We start from the raw sequence: 24,507 nt of genomic DNA on the forward strand, positions 1-24,507 counted from the left end.
AACTTGCATTTTTATAGTGTCTTTTAAATTGTCTTTGATTTGATAATTAAATTGGGTGTAAATATAGATCTTAAGTAAGCCTGGATAACTGTGGATCAGTTTTGGATCCTGTCGTTTCCCCTTTGAGGAAGAGGCTCAGCTGATCTGAGCCTCAGCACTGGAAATGGAACAAATACAAATGCAACCAAGCTAAAACCCACTGTAATCACATCTTGGCTACAAGTAAAGCCTTTCTTTGTATGATGATGAGCACTGGTAATGCAGCTACTTTTTGCGGAGGAATAGAAATTAAACAAACCACGCTGTTTCATGTTTTCTAACAACAAATTAACACATATTGACAAAGTTTGGGCTCATATCTTAGGAACCAACAATATTTTCACAAAACAAGCAAGACTGTGAATGTCTCTGAATGAACAACTTGCCAATACATCTTTATAGTTTGGGTCTTCTAGTGTATTGAGATCTTATAATACTGCTGAACAGAATCACAATTTTTGTTAAATGTCTTTTAAAGAAAGTTTGTTAGCAACCTGAACAGCACTGAGAGTAAACTATAATGAGCATATCTGACTTATGTCAGAATCTATAAAGGAGAAAATAGCTTGCTAAATGGGTAATGAAACTGATCCCACAGGAATGAGGAAATCCTTATCAAGTCATGAGAATGACTTCAGGTACATGGCTTGATTAACTTCTTGTGTGTTTTTTCTTCTATCAGCAATCACAAACTTTTTGCAGTGTATAATTTATGCTTACTATACATTAGACTGTAGTATTTCTTTAGTTGCATAAGAAAAATAATATCTTATTTCTGTTTTAATACTTGTGCTTTCAGTTTCTACTTTGGTCCTCTGCAAGTTCCTGTAGTATGAGTCATAATGGGTTTAAATCCCTTCTTTCCCAGTCAGAAAATCTTAGCCTACTTCATGGCTTCTCAGGCAGAAGGTATACCATAAAGTTAATCCTCTTTATTGTTTTTTCTATACATTTTCCTGCTCCAATACTCTTTCTGAGATTAAATGGCCCTAACTACATGCAGTTTTTGGTTCATGGCATAATGAAGATTTAGAAAACATGATTATGGCCCTCTATGCTCAGTCTCTCTTTTGTCTATTCTGCTACATACTGTCTAATTTTCTCTGAGCTTGAAATTCAGCTCCAGTTTACCAGCCACAGTGATTGTTAGTTTTGGGGTTTTTTTCCCCTGATTGGTAGTAGATATGATAGGGGCTTTTATTATGCGTTTATAGTTACAATCACTTTTTTTAGAACCACAAATCATTATATTCATTGACAGGAAATATCATACACAATTTGATCTCCTAGCTCTTCACTGTAATGGAGTCCCTCTGTATCATTAACAAACATTGCCATTTCACTGTTTTTCTCCTTCTGAATAACTTAAAAAGCACAGGTTCTAACAGCTGCTTTTGCTAACTTTTTAATAATCTCCCTCTTTCTTATATATATATAATATTTTTTCCTCAGTCTTAAGTTTTTTCATGTTTTTTGTGGGGTTTTTTGTTTTTGTTTTGTTTTTTAAGTTTTAATTAGATTTTCAGCCAATTTACTTCATATGGAGATCAGACTTGCAAGTATATAGTCCAGAACCAAGTGGTCTTTATTTGATTTAATATACCTATTTATCTCAGTGTAGGCAGGACCTCTTAGCTTTTCTTGAAAAACGAGACTATCAAATATGCCTGCTTTCTTAGAAGCCCAGACTCATCTCTTGGAGACAATGGTACTTGGGCTATGAATTTCAGTCAAGTATTAATTACTTACCACATTTCATAGCTACACAAACACTGTACTTCTGTTCCTTTTCGTTTATTCAAGGGTGAAAAAGAACATGAAGAGATCTCAAAGTAAAGGACAACTACCATGTGAAAAGGCTGTATTGGACTATGTTTGTGTTTATCTGTACAAAAATCGCAACAACTACATTACTGACCCGTGTTCACATTGATAACATTAAGTGCATCCCATGTGTACACATGTAAATCCTGCCATTAACTTTATATGAAAGTTTTAAACTCTTTTACAATTTCATTTTTAAGACATACCTGTCTTAAATGTACTGTCTCTTCTGATTTTTAGATTGAAGTTGTAAATATTTTCAGAATAGTTATTAGTTCAGTTTTGAATATTTGATTCAAATGTTCATGTTTATTTTTTATATAAAAAGGAAATTAGGAAAACATTAATCTGGTGTGCACTAGATTAATTACCCTATAACAAATCATCATTATACATCACAGGTTAGAATGGTCGATACCTATGCTCTGCAAAGGCAGTTATTAAGCAATTGCAGACAAGGTGATTCTCCATGTCAGTAAAATCCAAAGGGTGGTATATATCCAGGAAACAAGAGGAGAAAGGATTGTAAATTCCAAAACAGGAGGTATTTTAAAATAGCTAGCTGAGTGAAGACCTAGAGGCTTATGTTTTATCTCAAATTATTTGTAAACAACATACTGTCTCAGAGCTTGGTATGGAGAGCTGAATGTAAGCCAGACCAGGAAGATGTGAGATGAGTTTATAGGAAACAGATCCTGTTCACTCAGACTTCCTTAAAGAAATTTTGCTGACTGGGGTCACAGACCAATGAAGATAAAATAATGATAACAAAATAAATATTTCTGCCTGATCTCCATTGCTTACGTATGCCTGCTATGTAAAAAATTTAATTAAACAGGCTTTCATGTCTGTGTAAGTTCATAAGCTACTGCTTAGCCTTATTATTTTTGGTTTTGTTTTTTTTTTCCAAAACGGTTTGTATCCCATCTAAAGTATTAGCAAAAACTGAATTTCAGTGGCAGGATGGTAGAGGCTGTGCTGCCTGGGCCAGTGCCTCTGAAACTCTCCTGCCGCTTTTACTTGGTCAACTCTCCCTAGTTCTTTGTGACGTTCTCCCTTCCAAAGGTTTTCTATTTATCACAAAGTGGAGCAGGCCAAGTGCAGTGCTGTATGGGGGATCTGCTGGGACCAGCAGGGATGTCAGACTTGGGTGAGTGGTTTTCCTTGCCTTGGGCAGCCATTGAGGTGTTCTCCTCCATGGCATTGTCTTATTTGAACCTGCTTTTGCTATAGCCCTCCCATCCTAATTTGGGCTGCATGGCCTGGCTCATTGCTGCTGAATGGCTCTATGCCGTTCTTCCACCCTGGGAAAACCAGGATGTACTCTACTTCTGCATCCTATGAGGCTGAGGAGGAGGTGGAGGGCCAGACAGCCTGGTTGTCTGCCCCTTCATCCTCACTGTTGTAACTAGGTTTTCTCTCTTATCCTGTGCTCCAGAAGAGGAGCTGGGTCTCTGACAGATCTGGGTAGTCACAAATACAGACAGTCTAGTAAGTCTCCTTCCTCTTCTTGTCATTCTCACTTTAGCTCCAACTCCTAGGTCATTCTGTTGCAGCTTGTGCAACTTTCACAGGGTGTCAGCTATAGCTTTTGGGGTTGTTTTGTTTAAAGATACTTCTTATAGGCCTTCACATTTCCTTCAGGAGGGAAGCAAGAGAAGGTAAAATGCATCTTGAAAATGTGCAGCACAGCCAAACCTGAATGGAATTTCATGAGATAAGGAAAGGATGCGTCTCTGTCTCAAAAGCTGCTGGAACCAGTTTAATCTGAGCTTCTCAGAAAAAAAAAATCACACGAATCCTCCTTGAAGGAAAATGCTAGACAATCTAATTATAGGAGAGCCTATCAAATCATCTTACACATCACTTTATCTGCTGCAAAGCAACCATCAATTCTGTGAGACTTGATACAAAGTTTCCAAAAATAAACAAGCATAAAAGCTTGTTCAATTTTTCATTTCCATTGTATTTTACAGTGAAAGGAGACAGGCAATACATTATTTCAAAATCCATCTGAAATGGCATCTTGTTTTATGAATACCATGGGGCATCACTGGGGGACTTGAAGAGGGCTGTGCTGCAGTGTGACAGCCCACATCTCACTTCGTTTCCGTTGGCCAAGAATTGCCTACTGAGTCAATATTACAAATATTTCATAAGGTACACCCAATATCAAGGCTTTTTTATCCAGGAGAAGTCATTCATAGTTTCATTATCATTTATAGTTTGTTTCAAACCTTATGCTTCAGAAAGTTAGTAATACTAAGCAGTACCAAAGTTAGTGCTATTGAAAAGTAAAAGCAAAATATTAATCTGAATTATGGTAGGAGCTGAATGGACTGTATCTCACTGACAGATGCTTTGACCAGTAGACAAAAATCTTTTCACTATACAAAACATTCCAACAGGCTTCTAGGAATTTATCTGCCTGCATTAAAAATTTGGAAAAAGTCAGATAGAAAGGTCTCTAGTTTGACAGTAATGATGAAAAGGGGGAAAGAGGGATGCTTCATCCCAAGGTGAACAGTACAAATGGACTTGAAAGGGGCATTTCTCAGAGGGCAGAAGATGTTGCATGTCAAGAAAAAAGAAAGCAGAAAAGCAGTGATTAAGGCAGGACCCCTTTCTTCTGCAGAGTGGCAGCACACTTTGTTCTCTGGCAGAGAAAGGAGCATAGTTATGAATCTTGTTCAGAGGTCTGGAGTGGTCAATCCTCCAAGGCACGTCTCATGTGTGAGCATGTGAATGAAAAGGAAAGAAGTTACTCTAAATAGAGAGGCAGAAGAGAGGAAAAAGTTCCTTGTTGGCCCATAACTGTCAAGCAATTATATCAAGAAAAAAATTTCTAAGCTTACTTGTGTCAGATAGTGCAGACTTTGAGGAACTAACGGAGAGTGGAAGAAAAGAAAGCTTCCACCAAATTATTGGCTCCTCTGTGTGCCACTGGAATGAGAGGATTTCATGGACTAGGAGCTGAAGCTGCCTGGAGAGGGGCGTATGCAAGTTAAATTTTTCATACTCAGTGCTAACATAAGCTCCTATTTTAGAGAACAATGAAAGTTCCCTTGTCATATGTTTATTTATCTTGCATTTCAAGCAAAGTATTTGATATTCTCCTGTTTAATAATTTTTTCTGCAGTCTATAAGGCAGCCAAAACTAGTGATAGCGCAAGTAAAACACTAGGGTTCCTAAAGTAAAATTTATTTGTATTTCATACCCCATGAAATATAACTCTCCACATCTGAAAAATGAAAAACAGTAAGGGATCTGTTCTCCCCTTCCTGCACACGTGTAACTCCATTTAGCAGCAGCAAGATTAACACACACCCATTAACTCTTTGAATCCCACATGCACATTAAGAGCAGCCTAAATCTTAGGTAGATGGATGCGTGTATGTCATGAGAAAGCTGCTTTTTTTAACCTTTTTACACTTCATATTAGCAGTGTCTTTTTTTAAAAAAAATTTTGTCAGAAGTTTCCCTATGTGGCTGTAGCAACTGTGTTTCATTCTCTGCAAAGTAGGTGGAGCTACTGTTCTAGTGGGGGGGGGAAAGAGGGAAGCTACAAATGCACCTGGGTGCAACACCAAGCAATGCTAATGGGGGGCAGCAGAAATCATAGGGCCCCTTTTAGTAAACCTGCCCTTTTTCAGAGTTCAAAAGAAAGCATGGTGATGTTGAAAAAATAACTTAAAGCTCTCTGAAGAGCTTTAAAGTCCATCAGGAAAAGGTGCAGCAGAAGTTAAAAGCATTATCATTATTGATTTGCACCCTGTGGTAATTTTGGACCATGCACACTTAGAAATAGTAGAAGAATAAAAGTGTGAAATTAAGTCAGAATAAGAATGCAAATTTATACAATAACTGGATTCTATATTTCAATATTTGGGCTTTCTCTCATATTCAATTAGCAAAGAAAAAAGGATCTTAAAGTTGTATTAAGTCCCTACTACCAAATTTTTGCCTCTGAAACTAGATAATTTTTGTTGGCCTGGTGGTGTGTGTTATTTTCCATTTTCCTTTGCCTCCCACACACTAATGGCTTGTGCGTGGAATTCTCTTACCCTGTGTATATATTTTCTTTTCAAGCACAGTCTCCACAGAGGTGGAAAATGTGAAATAAAGCTTGCCATCTTGAAAGAAGGTTAAAGATCGAGGAACGTGTACAACTCTATCCTGAAAGTCAGTTTGTCAAGACATAATTTACAAAAGTTCCGCCGCACAGGCGTAATTCTGCCTTTCTTTCAAGATGAATACTTTTACACCTTCAGGCGTGTGATTTGTCAAGGCAGCTTCATGGCCTGGTGGGCAATCAGAATTTATCTTAATGGACTGAAATGAACTAGAACAAACATAGTATTTAATCTTCTTTATTTCTGAAATCAATAAGCAGATCCATGCTAAGTGCTGACAGTTCTTATGTAGGGAGTGAAAAGTAGAAGTGTCTGGTCCTTGAACCTCTAGTATTTTATGGGCCAGAAGTTCTGTTTCATTATTTGACAAATAACTTGTTAATTTGGTTTTATAATGCATAAATTAAGATGAGGTGTTTTCTTTGTGTTAATCCTTACATGCAATGTCACAAGATTAATGTATCTCAAATGCCATCATCCAGAAGGCCAGATACAGCAGTCTGTAGAAAACACCCACCTAGATAATCAAGTGGGGACAGTGGACTCAGGCAGAGCCAGGTGAGCAGCACAGTTAGGGCTGACTACATTGGCTCACAAGCTAACCTTCTGGAAACACCCATCCCAAATAAGGATTTCTTCCCTTCCTTACATTTGTAGATCCTGAATATAGTTCACTAACGGGGGTTTTTTTCAGGTTTCATAATGTATTTGAGGTGAGGTACATGCCAAAATCTTAAATTAGTTTTCCTGGAGTTGTTGGGTTTTTTTTACCCCACAATAGCTGATTACCTCTGCAGTTTTATGTGACACTTATAATTACAACTTGCCCCGAAAAAGGTGAAACAATAACAAGGAAAATGAGAGCCACTGAATGGACCAAAGTTACTCATAAGTTGTTTATAACCTCATTATATTCAGATTAGCCCTCAAGTTCTGCTCTACCTCTTTGGGAAACAGTCAAAGTGCTGCACTCCACGGGTATCTCTGGATGAGGAAGAAACACAGAATAACTTTGTGTGCAAAGCAATCATAAGATATAATGCCATTTATACCCATGGAAATTAATATCTTATGACAGACAGACATGATGAAGAGAGTAACTGTCAAATTTTGGCTCTGGAGGTACTTGTGTGTCCATGTGCCTGTTTATACCATTTTTGTTTACTTGATATTGGAGGGTAATCAGAAAAAAAGTTATGCTGAATTATGAGTGCTGTCAAGTTTTGCATGAAAAGTATTAAAACTTTAAACAAAACAGCATTCTAAATTCCCGTCCTGGTCCTGCGGTCTTAACGTGCTTTTACACTTTTGTTTAAACTGTTCCTTTTATTTATTTATTTATTTATTTATTTTAATATTATTATTTGGAGTGGATTCAATAACTCAGTTCTTTTTTATTTCTTGCAGATCTTAAAATGAAGAAACCCTTTCTCCCTCTGGAGCAGTGCACAGCAGCCATGACATCTCCTCTGGTCCTCTGTGGAAGGTACAATGCAGCCTGCTGCTGAACTGTTATGACATGTCTCTAGCAATCAGAAAGAAAAGCTGGGAAGAGCATGTGACCCAGTGGATGGGATTGGCTTTGGAGCCTGCGGAGTATAATACAGCATGTCTTCACGGACTTCTAGCTGATAACTTGCAGACAAGTATGGAAAAAGATGAGATTTTGAGTGTGGACCGGAAAGAAAAATGTGCTTCATTTCCAGAGTGCTGTTATAGTGGAGAGCTGATTGGCTTCCCTGCAAAGCAGCTTGGAAGTGTTTCAAAGGAGGTGGATGAAAACGATAACCATGAGGACGAGGAGCATTTTCTGGAGGCCAGCACAGAAACTCTAGTCCATGTGTCTGATGACGATGATGACTATTCAGCACTCAGCCTGGAAAGTGCTAATTACCACACCACTGCTGTAGGAAAGGAACTAAAAGATGAAGAGAAGAATTTAAATGGAGTAAGCTCCTTAACACAGATTGTACCAATAACAGAGAGTAACAAGGCAAATGAAGCATCTGTAATAATTGGAGATACAAGTAAGGAACCTGGCTGTGACATGGCTCCTAAAGAGGATATGGAGGAAGAAGATGTTTGTGGCAGTATTGGCCAAAGCCTGGAGCTTTGTAATTATGAAGACTTACATGAAGTAGTAGATGTAGAAAAAGAAAGTCTTTCTAATTCTCCAGATGTGAAAGAAGTTATTACGTCTGGGAAGCAGCTGCTTCACACTGCTGCAATTGCACAACAACGCCGGAAATCTGATGCTTTTAAAGATGGGCTTGGAAAGTCTGAGTGTAATGTGGTAGAGAGTGGGATTTCTTCTGAATCATGTACCAGCACTGACAGACAACTACGTTCAGCAGTGGATTCCAGTGATTGCCTTATGCAGTCTTCTCCTTGCTCTTTCATCCCAGCAGTGGAAAATGGTCTGGACGAAAGTGGTTTCACAGAACCTCAAGTGGCCCCTGAAAACAAATGCCTGTCAAATGTTAGTTCAGCAGAAGACATTCAGTGTTTACATGTAAGAGATCCCTTGACCACACAAGAATATTCAAACAGTCAAGTGAAACTGCGCAAAAGAAAGGTAGGATGCTCATAAAACGCAGAGGTTTTTTTCTAGTATTTTCCTGTGATTTCTTTTGAAGGTGATTCCATGACTAGCTGATTGGAGGTAAAATGTACTTTTCAGCCTTGTTTCAATAACTTGTCAGATTTTTCTTCAAAGAATTTTGAGAATAATATGTCTATATAACAAGTGAGTCTCATGAGCTCTTTTTAAGGTATGAAAAAGGCTGAGCTGTGAATTTGGAAGGTGCACTAAATTTCCTTATATATTTTTTTTATTTTTATTTTATTTTTTTTTCCCGAAGTTTTTCAAGGCTAAATGGTTAAGTATCTTCCGTGTGTTTGTGATTTTTTTGGGGTTTTCTGCTGCAATCGAGTATCATTAGCCCTCTTGGGAAACAGATTGTGTCTAGAGGTTTGGGAGCCTTATTGAAAAAAGAGAAGAGGGAAAAAGTGCAACAAAGCTTTCAAAGGGAAAGGAGGAGTGGAAACACTTTGCAGTAGTTCTTTGGTTTTTCAGCCCAGCCCCATGAGCCTATGTTCTTGCAAAAAGAATTATTGCTGAGTTGGACACGATGTTTTGTAATTTTAAAGGAACCTGAGAGTTTCACTGTCTACACAGAGTAAAAAAGAGTATTATTACAAAACCTGAATGGACAGATTCCCTGGTAATAAAACTCGCATTGGCCTTCATGAGAGGAGATGTGTTGACTGTGACACTACAGAATTCTTCTGCAAGTCTGGCTTTCCCAGCTATGCTGCTTATTCTTGCTAATGACCAATTTGTAATTGTTTACTGCTCTCTTGACCTTTTTTTAATTTGACATAATCCAGCTTCTTTTGTCTTTTTTTTTTTCTTTTTAAGGGTGTGTTGTGTTTTTGTTTTGTTTTGGGTTTTTTTAATCTGTTTCCTACTAATTGTGTGGGGGTTTTTAGTATCAGGTGTAGTGCCTCGGTAGCTGTTTCACTTCAGCACAATTCACATATCCAACATACTGTATGCCAGCACAGCATCCAGAGCTGCTGGCCATAGCTGCCTTTTGTAAACTCTTTATTATTATTAACACTCAATTGCTATTGTTGGAAGCTGTATGTAACACTTGCAGAAGGTGTCACAAGCCCCCAGAGCCAATCGTAATCAGCATGGTGACTGTTCAAGTGATCATGCAGTAAGTGTGGCTCAGAGTTGCAATTAAGAAACCTGACTAGCTGTACCAGAAATGTTGAACTTACTCATCTGAAGGCAACGGTTCAAGTTTAAAAGAAAAAAAAAAATAAATTTAATCAACATCACATTTGAGAACTAATTGACTATGGCAACCACATACTTTAACATCTTCTAGGCATAGTTAATATTGATGCCTGCGTTTCATATTGTTAGATTAATTTTTATAATGTAATTGCAAAGTCCTAGAATTAGTATCTGAAAATAATACCTTTTTATTATGTACAGACACAGTCACTGTGCTGTGACACTGCCCATGTGAGCTTTCAGTGTACCATGCTACATTTTTAATAACTACTTTTCAGGCATCTCCTTGTATCTCGTTTTGAGATTATGTACTCCTCTTTAAAATGTACACTCAAGAGAATTATATTTGAGAATACGTGTGCAATTTGTGTTTGCACCATTAAATATTTAAAAAGACAGAATATAAAAATTTCACCGAGAATAATGGTGAGAAAAACTAAGAAAGGATGCGAGCACAGAAAGGAGCAAATTAAGGAGTTGCTTCAAGGGAGGCTGAGAGTTACATGGCTGCAGCAACTGTGAAGCTGTGTGTGCTGTAAAAATGGATGGAGTCTGTAGATCTGGAGTGACCTCGTACCACTTTGCTTAAAGAAGTCTTTAACAGTAACTGTAAAATTTTTGGCAAAAGGGGAAAGATACTATCTCCTGTTGCTTCTGGTATTATTTATCTATAAGTTCACAGGACACTTCTACAGACAGTGTTCCTGTGTGCAGGATTTTGTCACTTATCTCTCATCATATACTCTTGCAAAAGCCTGTCTGTGTTGGTAATAATCTGTAATGAAAAATGTGCCTCTGTTTACAAACTTTCCCTAAAAGCCACTTTTGTAATTTTAACAAAACATGAGAAAAACAGCAGACTTGAAACTGAATCCATCCATAAAAGTCAAGTATTTGCTTTGCAGGGACAGGAAGACTTAAGGGATTGGGAATGGTATATAGAACCTTTTTTCTCAAGGTCAGCAGTTCAAACATTGCAGCTAGGGCCTAAAACACACCACTGTCTGATTAATGCTCAGTGTCAATTATATGTGCACTTAAATATGTGCTTACAGAGGTCAGAATATGTGAAAAGGCACATGAAGATGAATTGCTAAGGGCATTTGTGCACCCAAACCTTACAGTGTCACTTTGGGGGATCATAGAAAGATACTGAGCTTTGGGTACTTCCATGACAGCTAAGATCTTAGGACCTTTGAGGAGACATCATTCTGCTCTTGCTTGTACCAAATTCTTCTAAAAATCTGTTCCTCATTAACATATTTTAAACTGCTTTTAATTATGGTAACAGAGCATGACCTCCCCTCTTATCTTTAGATCTGCTGTCTTCAAACTGAAGCTGAGGTGAGACAGTGTGGATCTCTTGTGCCTGCTCTGCAGATGAATGCAGGTTTGAGGGCTTAAGGGCTTAAAGTTTAGCATCTTTGACCAGCACTAGCTCCATTTCAGTAAATTGCTTTAGTCATGATGGATGTAGTGACACTGAAGATACTTCTTGCAAACAGGTCCAGCTGTTTATTGCTTCCTCAAGTTGCCAGGGTTCACATGGCTGATACACAGCACCCTGCTTTCCTTTGCTTTCTCGGGGAGACTTCCTAAAGCTCTGAAATAGGAAGTGCTGAATTTAACTATGAGACGTTAATGATGTTAGATCTATTTGAAGGATCCCACAGTAATTGAGCTATCCTGTTTTTGCGTTGACTGTTAATCAATTCAGTTTATCCACAGCATGAAGTTGATGGTTATTAATAGTTCTGAGTAGCAAAAGCATAAATGGATTAACTCTACGTAGCTACACTAACCAGTCTCTGCTCTATGCTTCCCTGGGTTAAATAAGTTTCAGATTTTAAAATAGTCATTTGAGACTTACACATTCTGAATTTACAAAGACTGGAATAATCTTTGGAACTAGTGAGCAAGCTCTAATGCTTTTAATGTGGGGCATCCCAGCAGTTCACATTTATAATGCAATGGAGCTTTTAGAGAACAACATCATGCAAAACTGGAAGAGTATTGATTATTCGTTCTTAAGGGAATACCAAAAAAAGGGAGACTATTTAGTTATTATACACTGATATTAAAATGGAAAAAAAATGCCCATTACCTTGTAAAGAGTCTTGCAAATTTTTGCATTTGCCCCATTTTATCCTTTCTCCAAGATGCTCATCTCATCCAGCTTAGGGATAGCCAGACAAATACCTGCTGGAGGATACTAAGTAGGTGTGCAGATGCACCACAACTCTAACACGGACTGGAAACTGCTTTCAACATTAAAAAACTACTTAATTCAACATCAGCCTAAAAAGGTGGGTTGAGGCATAAAATTTCACAATAAATTCTCACCACTCTTTTTCTGAGCACAATCACAACCGAGGTGTTAACACCTATATTAATCAGTATTTTATAAATGTAATTCTAAAAGCAAGGCTAAGATACCACTTTACATGATGAGTCAGTAAGGAGTAGAAAATCATCTTTGTGAAGGTTGAATAGTTTGATTAACAATCCATGACCAAAAAAAATGAATTTGACTTACAAAAGAAATTTTAACTTGTTTCCAAGTTTAATTGGTTTTGCCCATCCACCCCCCCCCCCCAGATCTTAAACCAGGAGATTATCCCCTATACTGGGGGAGTACAGAGAGGCAACAGAGGCAATTCATATATCTCTCCTGTAGGGTAATGTTATAGCACCTATCATTTTAATTAAAATGCAAAGTGACTCATGACTGTGGGGGGAAAAAAGAAACAATAAAACCCGATGTATAACAGAAAATTGCATTGAACACAGTTCACAGAGTACTGTGATATTTCTGCATTTAGGGAAGAGATGCAATGGAGCACTGAAAAGCATTCTGCATATAAGATGATATACTTACTATTAATAGGCTTTTTAATGAGGAAATTGTATTTAATATTTAAAAACAAAATTAAACTAAAAAAACCACATTGCTTTGTAAGGTAGTACCAGAAGACTGAGGGGAAAAAAACAAACAAACAAACAAAACCCCAAAAACCCCACAACTGTGAAAAGATAAACAGATTTTTCACTGAATATACACAAACATATAAGAAGCATATTCTGATTTGATCCATAGCAGATTCGGGAAACATACATGTATTTGGACTGCTTTGATACAATGTAGTTTAATATCTGGATGGTAGAAGATCAAGTAAAAGAATTTAATTCACACACACAAATGAATATTGCCATGGCAAAATTGTTAGCTACCAGTTCAATTGTTTCCTTAGTTTGGATAAGGTATTTACATTTTGCATGCCTTGAAGTTAAACACAGTTAACAGAAAATCTGTCATTCGTGGGAATAATTAAAAACTTTAATATCTATCTATCTATCTATCTATCTATCTATCTATCTGTCTGTCTGTCTGTCTGTCTGTCTGTCTGTCTGTCTTCTATGTTTTATATTCTAGCTTGTAATAGTGTAACAAAATTTGCTGCTCTGATAGCAGCCCTTTTCTCAGGCATCTCAAACTAATGTTCCTTTGCAATGCTTAATACATAATCATAGAATTATAAGTCTTGGGTTGGAAGGGACCTCTAAAGGTCATCTAGTCCAACCCCCCTACCATAAGCAGGGACATCTCCAACTAGACCAGATTGCTCAGTGCCTCATCAAGCCCAACCCTGAATGTCTCCAGGGATGGGGCCTCCACCACCTCTCTAGGCAGCCTATTCCAGTGATCCACCACCCTCACGTTAAATAACTTTTCCTCATGTCCAACCTAAATCTACGCTTTTCTAGGTTAAAAACGTTACCCCTTGTCCTATCGTTACATACCCTAGTGAACAGCTCTTCCCCAGTCTTCTTATAGGCCCCTTTCAGGTATTGGAAGGTCACTGTAATGTCTCCACAGAGCCTTTTCTTCTTCAGGCTGAACAACCCCAACTCCTTCAGCCTGTCTTCATAAGAGAGGTGTTCCAGCCCTCTGATCATTTTCATGGCGTTCCTCTGGACATCCTCCAACAGGTTTACATCCTTCTTGTGTTGGGGGGGCTCCAGAGCTAGACACAGTTCTCCAGGTGAGGTCTCACCAGGGCAGGGTAGAGGGGCAGAATCACCTCTCTCGATCTGCTGGCCACACTTCTTTTGCCCAGGATGCAGTTGGTCTCTGGGCTGCAATTGCACATTGGTGGCTCATGTCCAGCTCTTGATCCACTAACACCCCCAGGTCTTTTACCACAGGCCTATTCTCTAGCATGTCTTCCCCCAGCCTATATTAATCTGTCTGGTTGATATTTTCATTAACCTGTGGAAAAAAAACAGGTTCTAGAGCTGCTAAACACTGGAGGAAAGTTATTGTCACAGTATTTTTTCTGAGAAGTCCACAGAAAGATCTTTGGAGTAAATTTCCCAAAAATAAACTGTCTTGGACTTAGAAATCGAGAAATCAGTTTCAATATAGTTCAGACAAACTTTGTTTCATCATTGAAGTTCTGGTGCTTATCTAAATTGAATCTGAAACTTTTGTGGTTCTCTTCAAATGTGAAACTTCTGGTTTGATAGGGAGATATTTGATTGAAAGTATTGATGAATTCTATAAGATTAGAGAATATAGAGTACTGGCATATTTCCTGCATACAGTGTGATAAAATAAGAAGTGGATACATTGGGAAATGTGATGTGTGATTTGAAGTTTTTTATGGCAGCTGTATTCCTTCCAAGAAAAGGTACAGCCTAGAATACTACTTCAGGAGTGCTAACTGGAGTATCAAACTGATTGAAGTTTATGTGATGAATTTGCATCAGTTTCTATTCTCAGGTAGTCTCAGACTGCATTTCAGTCTCATTAAAGCATTTTGCTTATGTGCCACAGAAAAAGGAATTGAAGTAAACATTTTGTGTACAAATTCCTCATATCTCTTTTAGTATTTGTGACTTGTGGTTCTTCATTGGTGGACTAGTTAGAAGATTTGCAGTTTCAAACAGTTGATGTTATCTCAGAGTCATTCCTACAAGACTAAAGGGTGTAACAGTCAAGGCTATTTCCTAATGCTCACTATTATTACTACTATTTTAATCCAGAGTTCTAGATTAAATGCTATGTGGTTTGCAAAGCATACTTAAGGACACAGCTAATGTCAGCACGACAGCAGCAGCCAGTATCAATGAGATTCAAATTAATTTAAGAAAAAGATTATCAGAAGGATGGCAGTAAACTCAGAAACGTGGATAGGAGGTTACCTGGGGTAACACAAGTTTTGTAGGAGCACCTTTGCCCCATACAAAAGCTGTGAGTTTTTGAAGTGTGCTTTTGCTTTTTCTGTACTGTTGCAATAAAGCCTGTTTCATTATTTCATCAATTTTAATTATGCTAATGTGAGAAAACAAAACAATTGCTTAGTTGAGTTCAGGCCATCCTATCCATAATTTCTACTTGAGTATCATGCTTGCCCATGGATTTAAAGGTTTGACTCTCTCTCATTACAATCCATAATAAATTCTGTTTTACAAGTCCAGTTTTGGTGAGTTAGAAAATTAGGTTCTTCCAGGAGCTTCTGCTTCTTTCACCCTGTAAATTGACTCCACAGGAAGCCTATGGAGCCTTGCCTGCTGGATGGGTCCTCCCAGTAAACTTCCTGGGAGAAGTAGTGGGAAAGCTTCCACAAAAAAGTCCTGAAAGACCTGCCTGTTTTACTGAAATTGTTTTTCTCCTGCCATTTCTACTATTTTCATTGCATGATCCTTTTCAACTCAGCACTCACTTGTCAGCAGTAGATTCTTATTTTTAAAGTAATGTGAGCTTGTTATGAACAGCAGTATCCAACATTTTAGATATTTTTTTTCTGATTTTATTGCACTTAAAATACCAGAGACCAAGTTTCTGGACTTGTCATAAGTATGTCTTTCTGAAGTCTTAATCTGCCTTTACCTCTATTCTGTCTTTGTGAGTAGGGATAACTTAATGAGTAATTATTTTTTTCATTCCAATTTTTAATTTAGCTTTTAAGACTCTTGCAATGTATATTTTTAAATAGAAGCTGGCTTAGTGGGGATCAAGTCTAAACTATTGCTGCATAAGTAGTAATATGAATATGTAGGCCTGTCAGTGATGGACACTTACTAGTATTGCACTGTAACAATAACATAAACATAGAAAAGACAAACATAGATTATTAAAAATACTAATAAAAACAACAGTGATGTGCAGGAAATCTCAGTTAAAAAAGAAAACATGCATTTTGTTGTATCTTGATTTTGTCATAGGGAATAGAATTTAACTTTTCCTGAGATTCAGTCTGCAAACATGTGTCAGCCAGAGGAAGATGACAACTCTAGAAGTTGGTGACTTTCAAAGTCAATTATTTTTAATTACATGTTTGCAGAATATAATGTATAGATGCATTAATTTCCCATAGCTTATACCAATTCACCAATTTTTCCCATTGAGTATATTTTAAAGATAATCACCTTGTAAATATTCCAATGGAGCAATCCAAGAGTCAGGAAAAAAATGTGTTTTCTCGAATTGTAATGATCATTAAAAATTTTTAAAATGTGGACAACAACAAATGTTGTTTGGACAGTTGTAGAAGACCAAGGCTTCACTGCTTAAATCTAGACATTAAAAAACCATTAATGAATGTCAATAGAACCACTGTCTTAGATTATGTTTAGGTAGTTTTCTTGAACTTGGGTGTTAGAATGACTTGCAACACTAGAGACTACAGGAGCTAGCTAGTATAGAAGCACTATTACAGCAAAATTACTTTCAAATCATACTGTTCTCTAACTACCTTTCTTGTCAATGTTTTTTCTTAGTTTTGTGAAGGAAAATGGCAAATGCAATTATTGGAAATATGATAATCTGTTTTAAAAGATGATAATTCAAACAGTGGAAATCTATCTTATCATGCATGGAATTTGGATTTGCTTTTGTTCCTATTCTGCATCTCTTGTAATTTTCAGATTTAGTTTATAAAGCTTTTAGGAAAGAGTATGGATTTGTTTTTCCAAAGTCACAATATGAATATGAACACCATCAAAACTGATGAGAGATCCTAAGCCACAGCAACTTTTTGAAAGGTTAGTTGCTACCCACATGACTCAGTTACAGTCTGTAGTATTAGTACAGTAGGCAACTATTACTGAGAACCATGGTTGCTTCACCACAAAGAATTTGCTGCATTTGCACATTGCTATTAAAGGGTCATAATTTTGAAGGCTTTGGGAAGAATCTGGCAAGAGCAGCAAGTAAAGCAAAACAAATAGTATGATTTCTTAAAAAAACCCTAAACCCTCCTTGGCTGTAATGAATATTTGTTTCTCTTTTCTGCATTGAAAATTTGGTTCCTAAATTTACCATTTAATAATGATGACGTTCAAAAATATAAACAGACAAAAACTGTTGGATCTAAGTTTTTTAAATTATGCATATTATCTATGGTAATTAGTAGAAAGTGGTGGTCATAAAGCACTCCCATTACTGTGGTTAGATGACCATGAATTTTCCCTGTTGCCCTCACAAAAATATGTATCGTAAGTATTATCTTCATCTGGGAAGCTAAAGAATGCTTTCCCACAGACTTCTTTTGTGTTTGGACTGAAGTATGATGTATTTCAAACAATCTGAAAAGTATTTAAAACAAGCTTAGAACAGAATGGGATGATTGCCAGGCCATTACAGTATAACCTTTATGCAAATTTTACTTTGACACATTTTTGTGGCAGTGTTCAGCAATAAATTGTCAAGGCTGCCAGCCTTGTCTAGACTGCAAACCAAGAGACTGTTGCACATCAAGCTATGCATTAGTTGAAGTTGAGCTACCTAAAATGGTCATGAAAGTATTTGTATTTATACACGGTTCATAGTCATGCACTATTGCTTCATCATAATGATACTACACTCCAGAGCCAATGTAGAGACCATTAGTTTTGTGGTGTTTATACTCAGAAATTTCTAATTTTGTCCAGGTTTGCAATAATTGGCTGGTATAAAAGTTTTAAAACCATTTTTGTTTGTTTTCAAAATAAATCTATAAGAAATTCTTACTGGTAAGGGCCAATTATTTGCTGTTTGGAGTTGATACATTCACAGTTGTAGGTCATATTAAATGGATCAATGACCACATTCTAAAATTACACTAGACTTGGAATTAACACCAGATTTTTGAGGGAAGCTGTTTTGGAAGAAATTAATGGACATAGAATGCAAAAAACCAAATGTTACAGTTTAGCAAATTGGAAGTGAAATTAAAACACTTGGATAAAACCTAGATTATGTGACATCACTGTACACAACACACTTCCATTGGTTAAAGAAAAAAATTATAAAAGGACTTTGCTCCTAGAACTCTCTGCCTGGCACTTTAATGAGTATGGCCTTTGAAGCCACAGCTATGGCAGAGCAGGTCTTTCAGCACAACCCTCTGCTGCAGACATGACCTGTGCTAAAAGCAAAAGCTTTTCTGTTATTGGTGCTGTGTCTGAGGAGGAGGCAGAGAAGGGCAACACATGCTGGTCAGCTCTGGGGCTTGAAGCTTTACAGCAGTGAGGTCTTTGCCACTGCTATCAAGAAGTATTTGGCCATGGTAGTGAGGTGGTGGTGAAGTCCACAGGTATCTGACCATGTTCCATGCAGTAGTGAAAAGCAAACAAGAAAGGTAAACCCGCACCATGGGCTGAACTACACCGGGATCGGAGACACATGCAAAGTGGTTTTCACTTTGCCTGTTTGTTTATTTATGGTGTTTTGTTTTGTGATTTTGGTTTTTTACTTGTTTCCTGTCACGGTAGTACCTAAAAATGGATTGCTCATGCCTATGTCCTTTTACTGCTCTCTTTTAATGGCAACATAAGAGGTTTGTAAAGACAAAGGGGTCTATGCTACAGATAGGGCTTTACAGAATGAAACAATACTGTTTCTGCTGCCAAAAAGTATTCCAAGCTCCAGGAGGATATGGCCTAAAATGGTTATGAATTCAAATTTAGATGGATATTCTTCCTCCTATGAAAAAAATCTAGGCAGCAATACAGCTTCTCTCTATATGTCTGAGTGTCTGTGTGAGCTGGGGTAAATGTATGGCAAATATAAACCAGATCCTTGCTCTCCTTCATAGCTCTGTCATAACTGACGTCTAATGCTTTTAAAACAATGGAACACAAGGAATTTGGCTTATGCATACTGCATTAATGAAAAATTGGCCCACTGTAACATTAAGATGTCCTCCAATAATGTGCCATATTACAGCAATAACTTTCATACCTTAAGTTTCGTGTTGCTTTTGCTGTCTCACCTTACAGAGAAGTCAGAATAGCAAATGCAATATGTAAAGTATTTATGTTAAATGGAAGTTTATTTATGCTTTCTGTAAGATGTCTCATTCCCAAACATTTTTGCACACAAAACATTCAATTAAACAAGGATTTCTATTTGGATATCTTGAGTGTCTTATTAATTTGGATAGTTTTACTTCAACATAAAATGTATAATCTAATATACCCATTAAAAAAATAATTGAGGAACTGATTCTGTTCTTGTACTGCATGTTTTAATGTCTTAAGTGGATCTTCAACCCTCTTTAAAAGATGGTTTGCATGCACTAATAATCATTGATATGTGATTCATGAGTGTTTGATAGGAAGGCATGAAGTATATGAAAAAATTCAGCAGTGCTAAAGCTCACGGCTTGTGCTGTAAGTTTAGTTTCCAAACATTTTTAAAGCTGACATCTTTACTGCATTGAAAGTGAAAAAGCATGGCCACAAGCAAAAATTTGGGAATGTAAACTGAACTGCTTTCCTACATCCTAATTTTCTGAAACACTACACTTTTCTTCTGATAAATGCCAAGCTGTGTTCATCTCACACAAATTTAGTAGTGACTGTATGTGTACATCACACCTCATTACATCCACTGAATTTAATCCAGCACAGTGAACTCACCTGTTTACAAATATTCTCTACTGCTTGATAGATGATGACACAAGTTGTGGTAGACAAGCACTGTCCTGTTTAGACTTTACACTTATATAGGAAGTCAAATAGCTGGAGAGTCAGTAAGAGAAGAACTAGAACAAAAAAAAAAAGACAGGGATATTGAGAGACAGTCTTATAGGTAAGGAAAGACTGGAAATTAGGTGAAAATTAATTGGTTTTCCATGTAAAGTGATTATTCAACTCTTAATTGCACAAAGCTTTCTCAACTCAGAAAAACAACTCCCAGATGAACAGTTTGTCTGTTTTCAGGCCTTAACAGAGTCAAAGAAATACTTCCATATATGTACCTTGATTAATATTCTTGTGGGTAAATATTCTGCAGGAATTGTAATTTAGCACATTTCACAAACATTTTATTAAGCTTCTAGAAAGTCATATTGTAACAATCAATTGCGTTCATGCAAACGGAAATCCATGAACAGTTATGACTGTGGGGAAATCAACATTAATCGGATTCAGAATACATACATATATTCCTGAATTTTGCTCTCTTGGGAATAGTAGCAGAAGCTTTGTATTAGAATGACTTTTTTTTTTTTTTTCTAGGTCAACCACACTCTGTCAGATAAAAAATCCTCCTTCATCCTACTCATACTCTTCTAGTCAGTGTGTTATGAACGCTAATTATTCCCTGAGAATGCTGTGTATTTTTCTCCTTGGGAGCATTATCATTTCATAGTGTTTGATGCCACACTTAAGGCAGAAGCCAAGCAGAGCCGTGCAGTCGTGTGAACAGATTAGGAAGGGAATATGAATTTGTTGGAGAATAGGGTGAGCAACTTCCATGACTCTTAATTCCACTTTGATATGAGGAAAAGAGCTGTCCCAAACACCCTCAAGAGCTAGCTTTGTAGTTGTCGTAATAGTTTCTAGTCCCCTTGCCCAACACTGATTTCTACAACTGGGTAACATCTCTACTCAAATCCATTTATGAGACTGTCTGACAAAGCCCTAAGTATTCTGTGTCTTTTTCACAGCTTCTCTAGCAGGTACAGGCTGCAGTGACTTCAGGCCTGACTCTGGGCTTCCTCTGTGTCCTTTCCATTACGCTCAGTTCATGGAGGACAAGCTCTCCTGTGTCAACAACATTGCCTCATGAAGCATAATTATGACAGTTTAAATGTCAGCACTGTTAGTCATTGACGATTGTCTTAGGGTTTAAGTAGAAATTTCTGCTGCTGTGTTCAGAGGGAGCGTTTACCAGCAGTGAAGCATAATTGTGGAGCTTTGATCTTTGCTTTGCAATGTCTTTTAAAGTGTAAAAATATTCATCTATGCTGAGAACAACATTAGAGGCTGTTTCCGGAGTTAGACCAGGATTCTGAAGGTGAAAGGACACTTTTCCAGTTCTCTCAACAAGTCCCCGGGAAAGTTAAAAATAAGTCTTGCTGAAGAAAAAAAAAAAAAAAAATTGGCACTTGTTATTTGAGAAAATTTCTTTATTCCAGGAACTGCCTCATGTAGCAGAAATTTATTTACCATCTGTGTAGACTTGGAAAATTTTCCATCTTACCAGATACACAACTGAAATAGAAACAGATTTTCCATCCCTAAGCTTTCCACCAACCTCTGCTTTAAGAGAGTGCTGTTGTAACATCTCATGAAATTTTCATGTTCTTTGAAGGGGGGTAGCTCAATTGTAGCCCATCTGTCAAACTCTGGAGTTCTAGGTGTGACCTCTGATGATGTCACTTTACTGTTGCTAAACTTACTTACAAGTCAGCTTTACTGTTGACTTGGGGGAAGGAAAGGAGGAGTTCCCAGACCCAGTAGCTTAAAATATGTGCTTGTATTAATTATTATTACAGTTGTCTTAAATTACTGTTATAGTACTGACTTCTAATTAAAAAAAAAAAAAAAGTCACTTGAGAAATTTGTTTTCTTTCAGTACAGATGTACTTCCTTAATTTCATAGCTGTGCAACTGCAGGGGGTGGGGGGAAAGGGTCTAAAAAAAAAATTAAATAGTTGAGTCTTAAACAAACCTGTTCTTTAAAATGCAAAGCAACCTGACTGTTCATAACTCAGCATATTGCTCCTGAGTACTGATAAGAATGCACAGGCCAGACACAAACACAAGCAAGTACCAGGACAGAATAAAGAGATGAGGAAGAGATGTTAGGCGACATAACTTTTGTTTGCAGTAATTGGGTGGATTTTTTTCTTTCATATATCCTGTGGGTACATTTTACTTTTGCTTTTATGCACACTGGGGATCCTCAAGAACCATGGGGGATGGTTCTTAGTTGATGCTTAGATGTCTTCGATCCTATCTATCAAAATAGTACTTCTGTGAGTAACAAGCTAATTTTAAAAGGTAGGCATCAAAAGCTTCCTCTTTGAAATTTGGCAGTCCAATTCACTTGAAGAAGAAGAAAAACTATCTGCCATTCTTATTATCATTACATTTTTTCTGCCTTTTCTATTTTTACCTGCCTCAGTGTTCACTATGTTTTGTTGAAGGGGCTTAGCCTATACAGACCTATCACAGATGCTTTTGCTTTTGTAATTTTGAGTCTTTGAACTAGTAAAATTGTATGAGATGTGAAATTGTTTTAACTACAAGTACTACTAAGCCCTTTAATCTGTCTGTTTTCATATGTATTTTTAACAGCATTCTGTCTATTTTTTGACTTTTTAATAACTTTTATCTTTGACTGCATACATTAAGGTAAACTATTTTTCATTTGAGCAAAATCATGTAATTGTGAAAATTAACAGGTCTGAATGTTAAGCCATTCTATTTTCTTTCCCATTGCTGTTAAATCATCTGCAATTCTGAAATGAGGAAATTAGAATTTAAAATCTCAACATGCAGTTGAATGTGTTATTCAACAACTAAAATTTTAAATGCCATTCCCAAAGTAGCAGATGTTTTTCCTGTTGTTTTCAGTTAGCTTTGTGCTAATGGGTTAAGGCACATATGTGCTGCAGTGTTTTAGTTTGGGGCAGGAGCATACTTTTGAAGTGAGCTTGCTGATTGATGTGATATAAAGCATGATAAGTGACATGGTGAAAGATGTGAGATGGTGAAGTACAGTGTAGATTGCCTGATTTGATAGTTGCATGGCTGATTTGATAGATGCTAATGCAGTGCTTCACAAAGAAAAACTGTATTTTAGGATTGCAAATAGCCAAGTATGCACTTGGAAGTCTAGTCATCAGATGTAGTTACAGCAACGTGAAGATGTGAGACTCTGTCTTCTACCCTGATCAAACCGGCTCCAAGATATGGTATTGCTATAACTGCATAATGTTAACTGCCAACAAATCTTCTCAAGACAGATTTTTAACAGAGGTCTGTACATTACAGTTTCCTTATAGGTGAATTTGATAAATATTCCCTGGTAGAGGAATAAGTGTTTCTGACTTAAGGTTAAAATTTAGCCCCTAAACAAACTAGGCAGTCTCTTGAGATTTTTTACAGTTTCTGTTTCAGCTGTCTGAAATATATCAGATCCAATGTAAAACTAGTGAAGAATGTTTTTCCCTCTGTACTTGTGCTTTCTAGTTCTCTTACTAATTCCCAGTAGTCTGGTGGTAATGTGTTCATTCTGTTGGCCAGCTGTTCAACTCTCCATGAATGCATCCTCCTGATGTGCATTTCCCAGCATTTTACAAGTCAGTGTCCTATCCCACTTCAACATAAAACTTTTTTGAAAACAAAACTATATACCACTGGGGAACCCAGACAGGGGACGTAATACAAGCATAATCAAATTCAGTCTGGATAAGTGATGAGTAAGGAAATAACAAAGATTAAGCAATATAAGTACAAAATTGCTCCTAATTGGTGTTTTAAATAGAAGTAGAGAGAAGGCTACATCTTGCATACTAGATATTTATTTGTCTCTGACATAATAAGCTTTCTTTTCCTTTTCTTAATTATGGCTTGCAGTAGAAGGGAACTCTGTATGCTCTTGATAGTAGGAACCTATAGTAAAGCAAGTCAGATGCCCCACTACTGCCATTAGTATTAGCTACAGTCTTTGGTAAGGACAGAATTATGAGCTATGTATGTAAGGTTGTCTTGTGCAGAGGGAACAGAAAGTATATGAGCAGACTAAAACAGCAGTAGCTGATTTGTTCCCTCTTGCAAGACATTTTTCACCAAAAATGGCTTGTGGGATTATTAAACACTAAGTCCTAAGGGAGCTGAGAATAGGAATTGTTTTACCCCTGGTATTACCCCAGATTCTTCAAGACAAAAGAGATAGTCAGCAGCTAGAAATCATTGTTTTCTCCTCGTCATCTCAAGGCACTTTTGGGTGTTTGTTTGTTTTAAATGAAAAATGCAAAGGAAATATTTGTCTACAGTTTCTTTTAAGACTCTCTCTTTGTTTATTGTGGAGCCTAACCTTGGATTCAGTGGTATACAGTGCTTGGATTAAATGTGAAATGTAATTCTCTACAGATTGGGAAAACTCTTGTGCATAGAATTGTGTAAGTCCAGTTTATAGTGGATTTTTTGGATTTGTGCCATCTATCTAAGTTGGATGCTCTCTCTAATTTAACACTGGCTGAGATTTATACCCAGGCCACAATTCCAGCAGGCACAACAAATCTGGATTGTGATTTAACCCAGTAATGCACAAGGAGGCTCCGCATCAAAAGCTATCTACCGCATTTACTTCATTACATCGTTGGTCATTCTCTGCCTGAGTGGTTCACATTAGTCCGTGACAAATAGTGAGATTTGTCTTTTCTACCATGACCAAAGTATAAAATCTTCTTAAAACCTTT

At 37.1% G+C, this 24,507-nt stretch overlaps 1 protein-coding gene across 3 annotated transcripts in view; it reads left to right on the forward strand.

Moving 5' to 3' along the window:
* DLC1 (DLC1 Rho GTPase activating protein) overlaps positions 1 to 24,507 on the forward strand; it is a 233,960-nt gene that overhangs the window by 7,127 nt on the left and 202,326 nt on the right. For all 3 annotated transcript variants that reach the window (XM_051616522.1, XM_051616520.1, XM_051616521.1), the window contains exon 2: positions 7,405 to 8,572. In XM_051616522.1, coding sequence (XP_051472482.1) covers positions 7,517 to 8,572 — 1,056 coding nt within the window. In that variant the 5' untranslated portion in view covers positions 7,405 to 7,516. The remainder of the gene's footprint in view (positions 1 to 7,404; positions 8,573 to 24,507) is intronic.

Source organism: Apus apus, chromosome 4, assembly GCF_020740795.1.
Source record: "Apus apus isolate bApuApu2 chromosome 4, bApuApu2.pri.cur, whole genome shotgun sequence".
Classification (NCBI taxonomy): Eukaryota; Metazoa; Chordata; class Aves; order Apodiformes; family Apodidae; genus Apus; species Apus apus.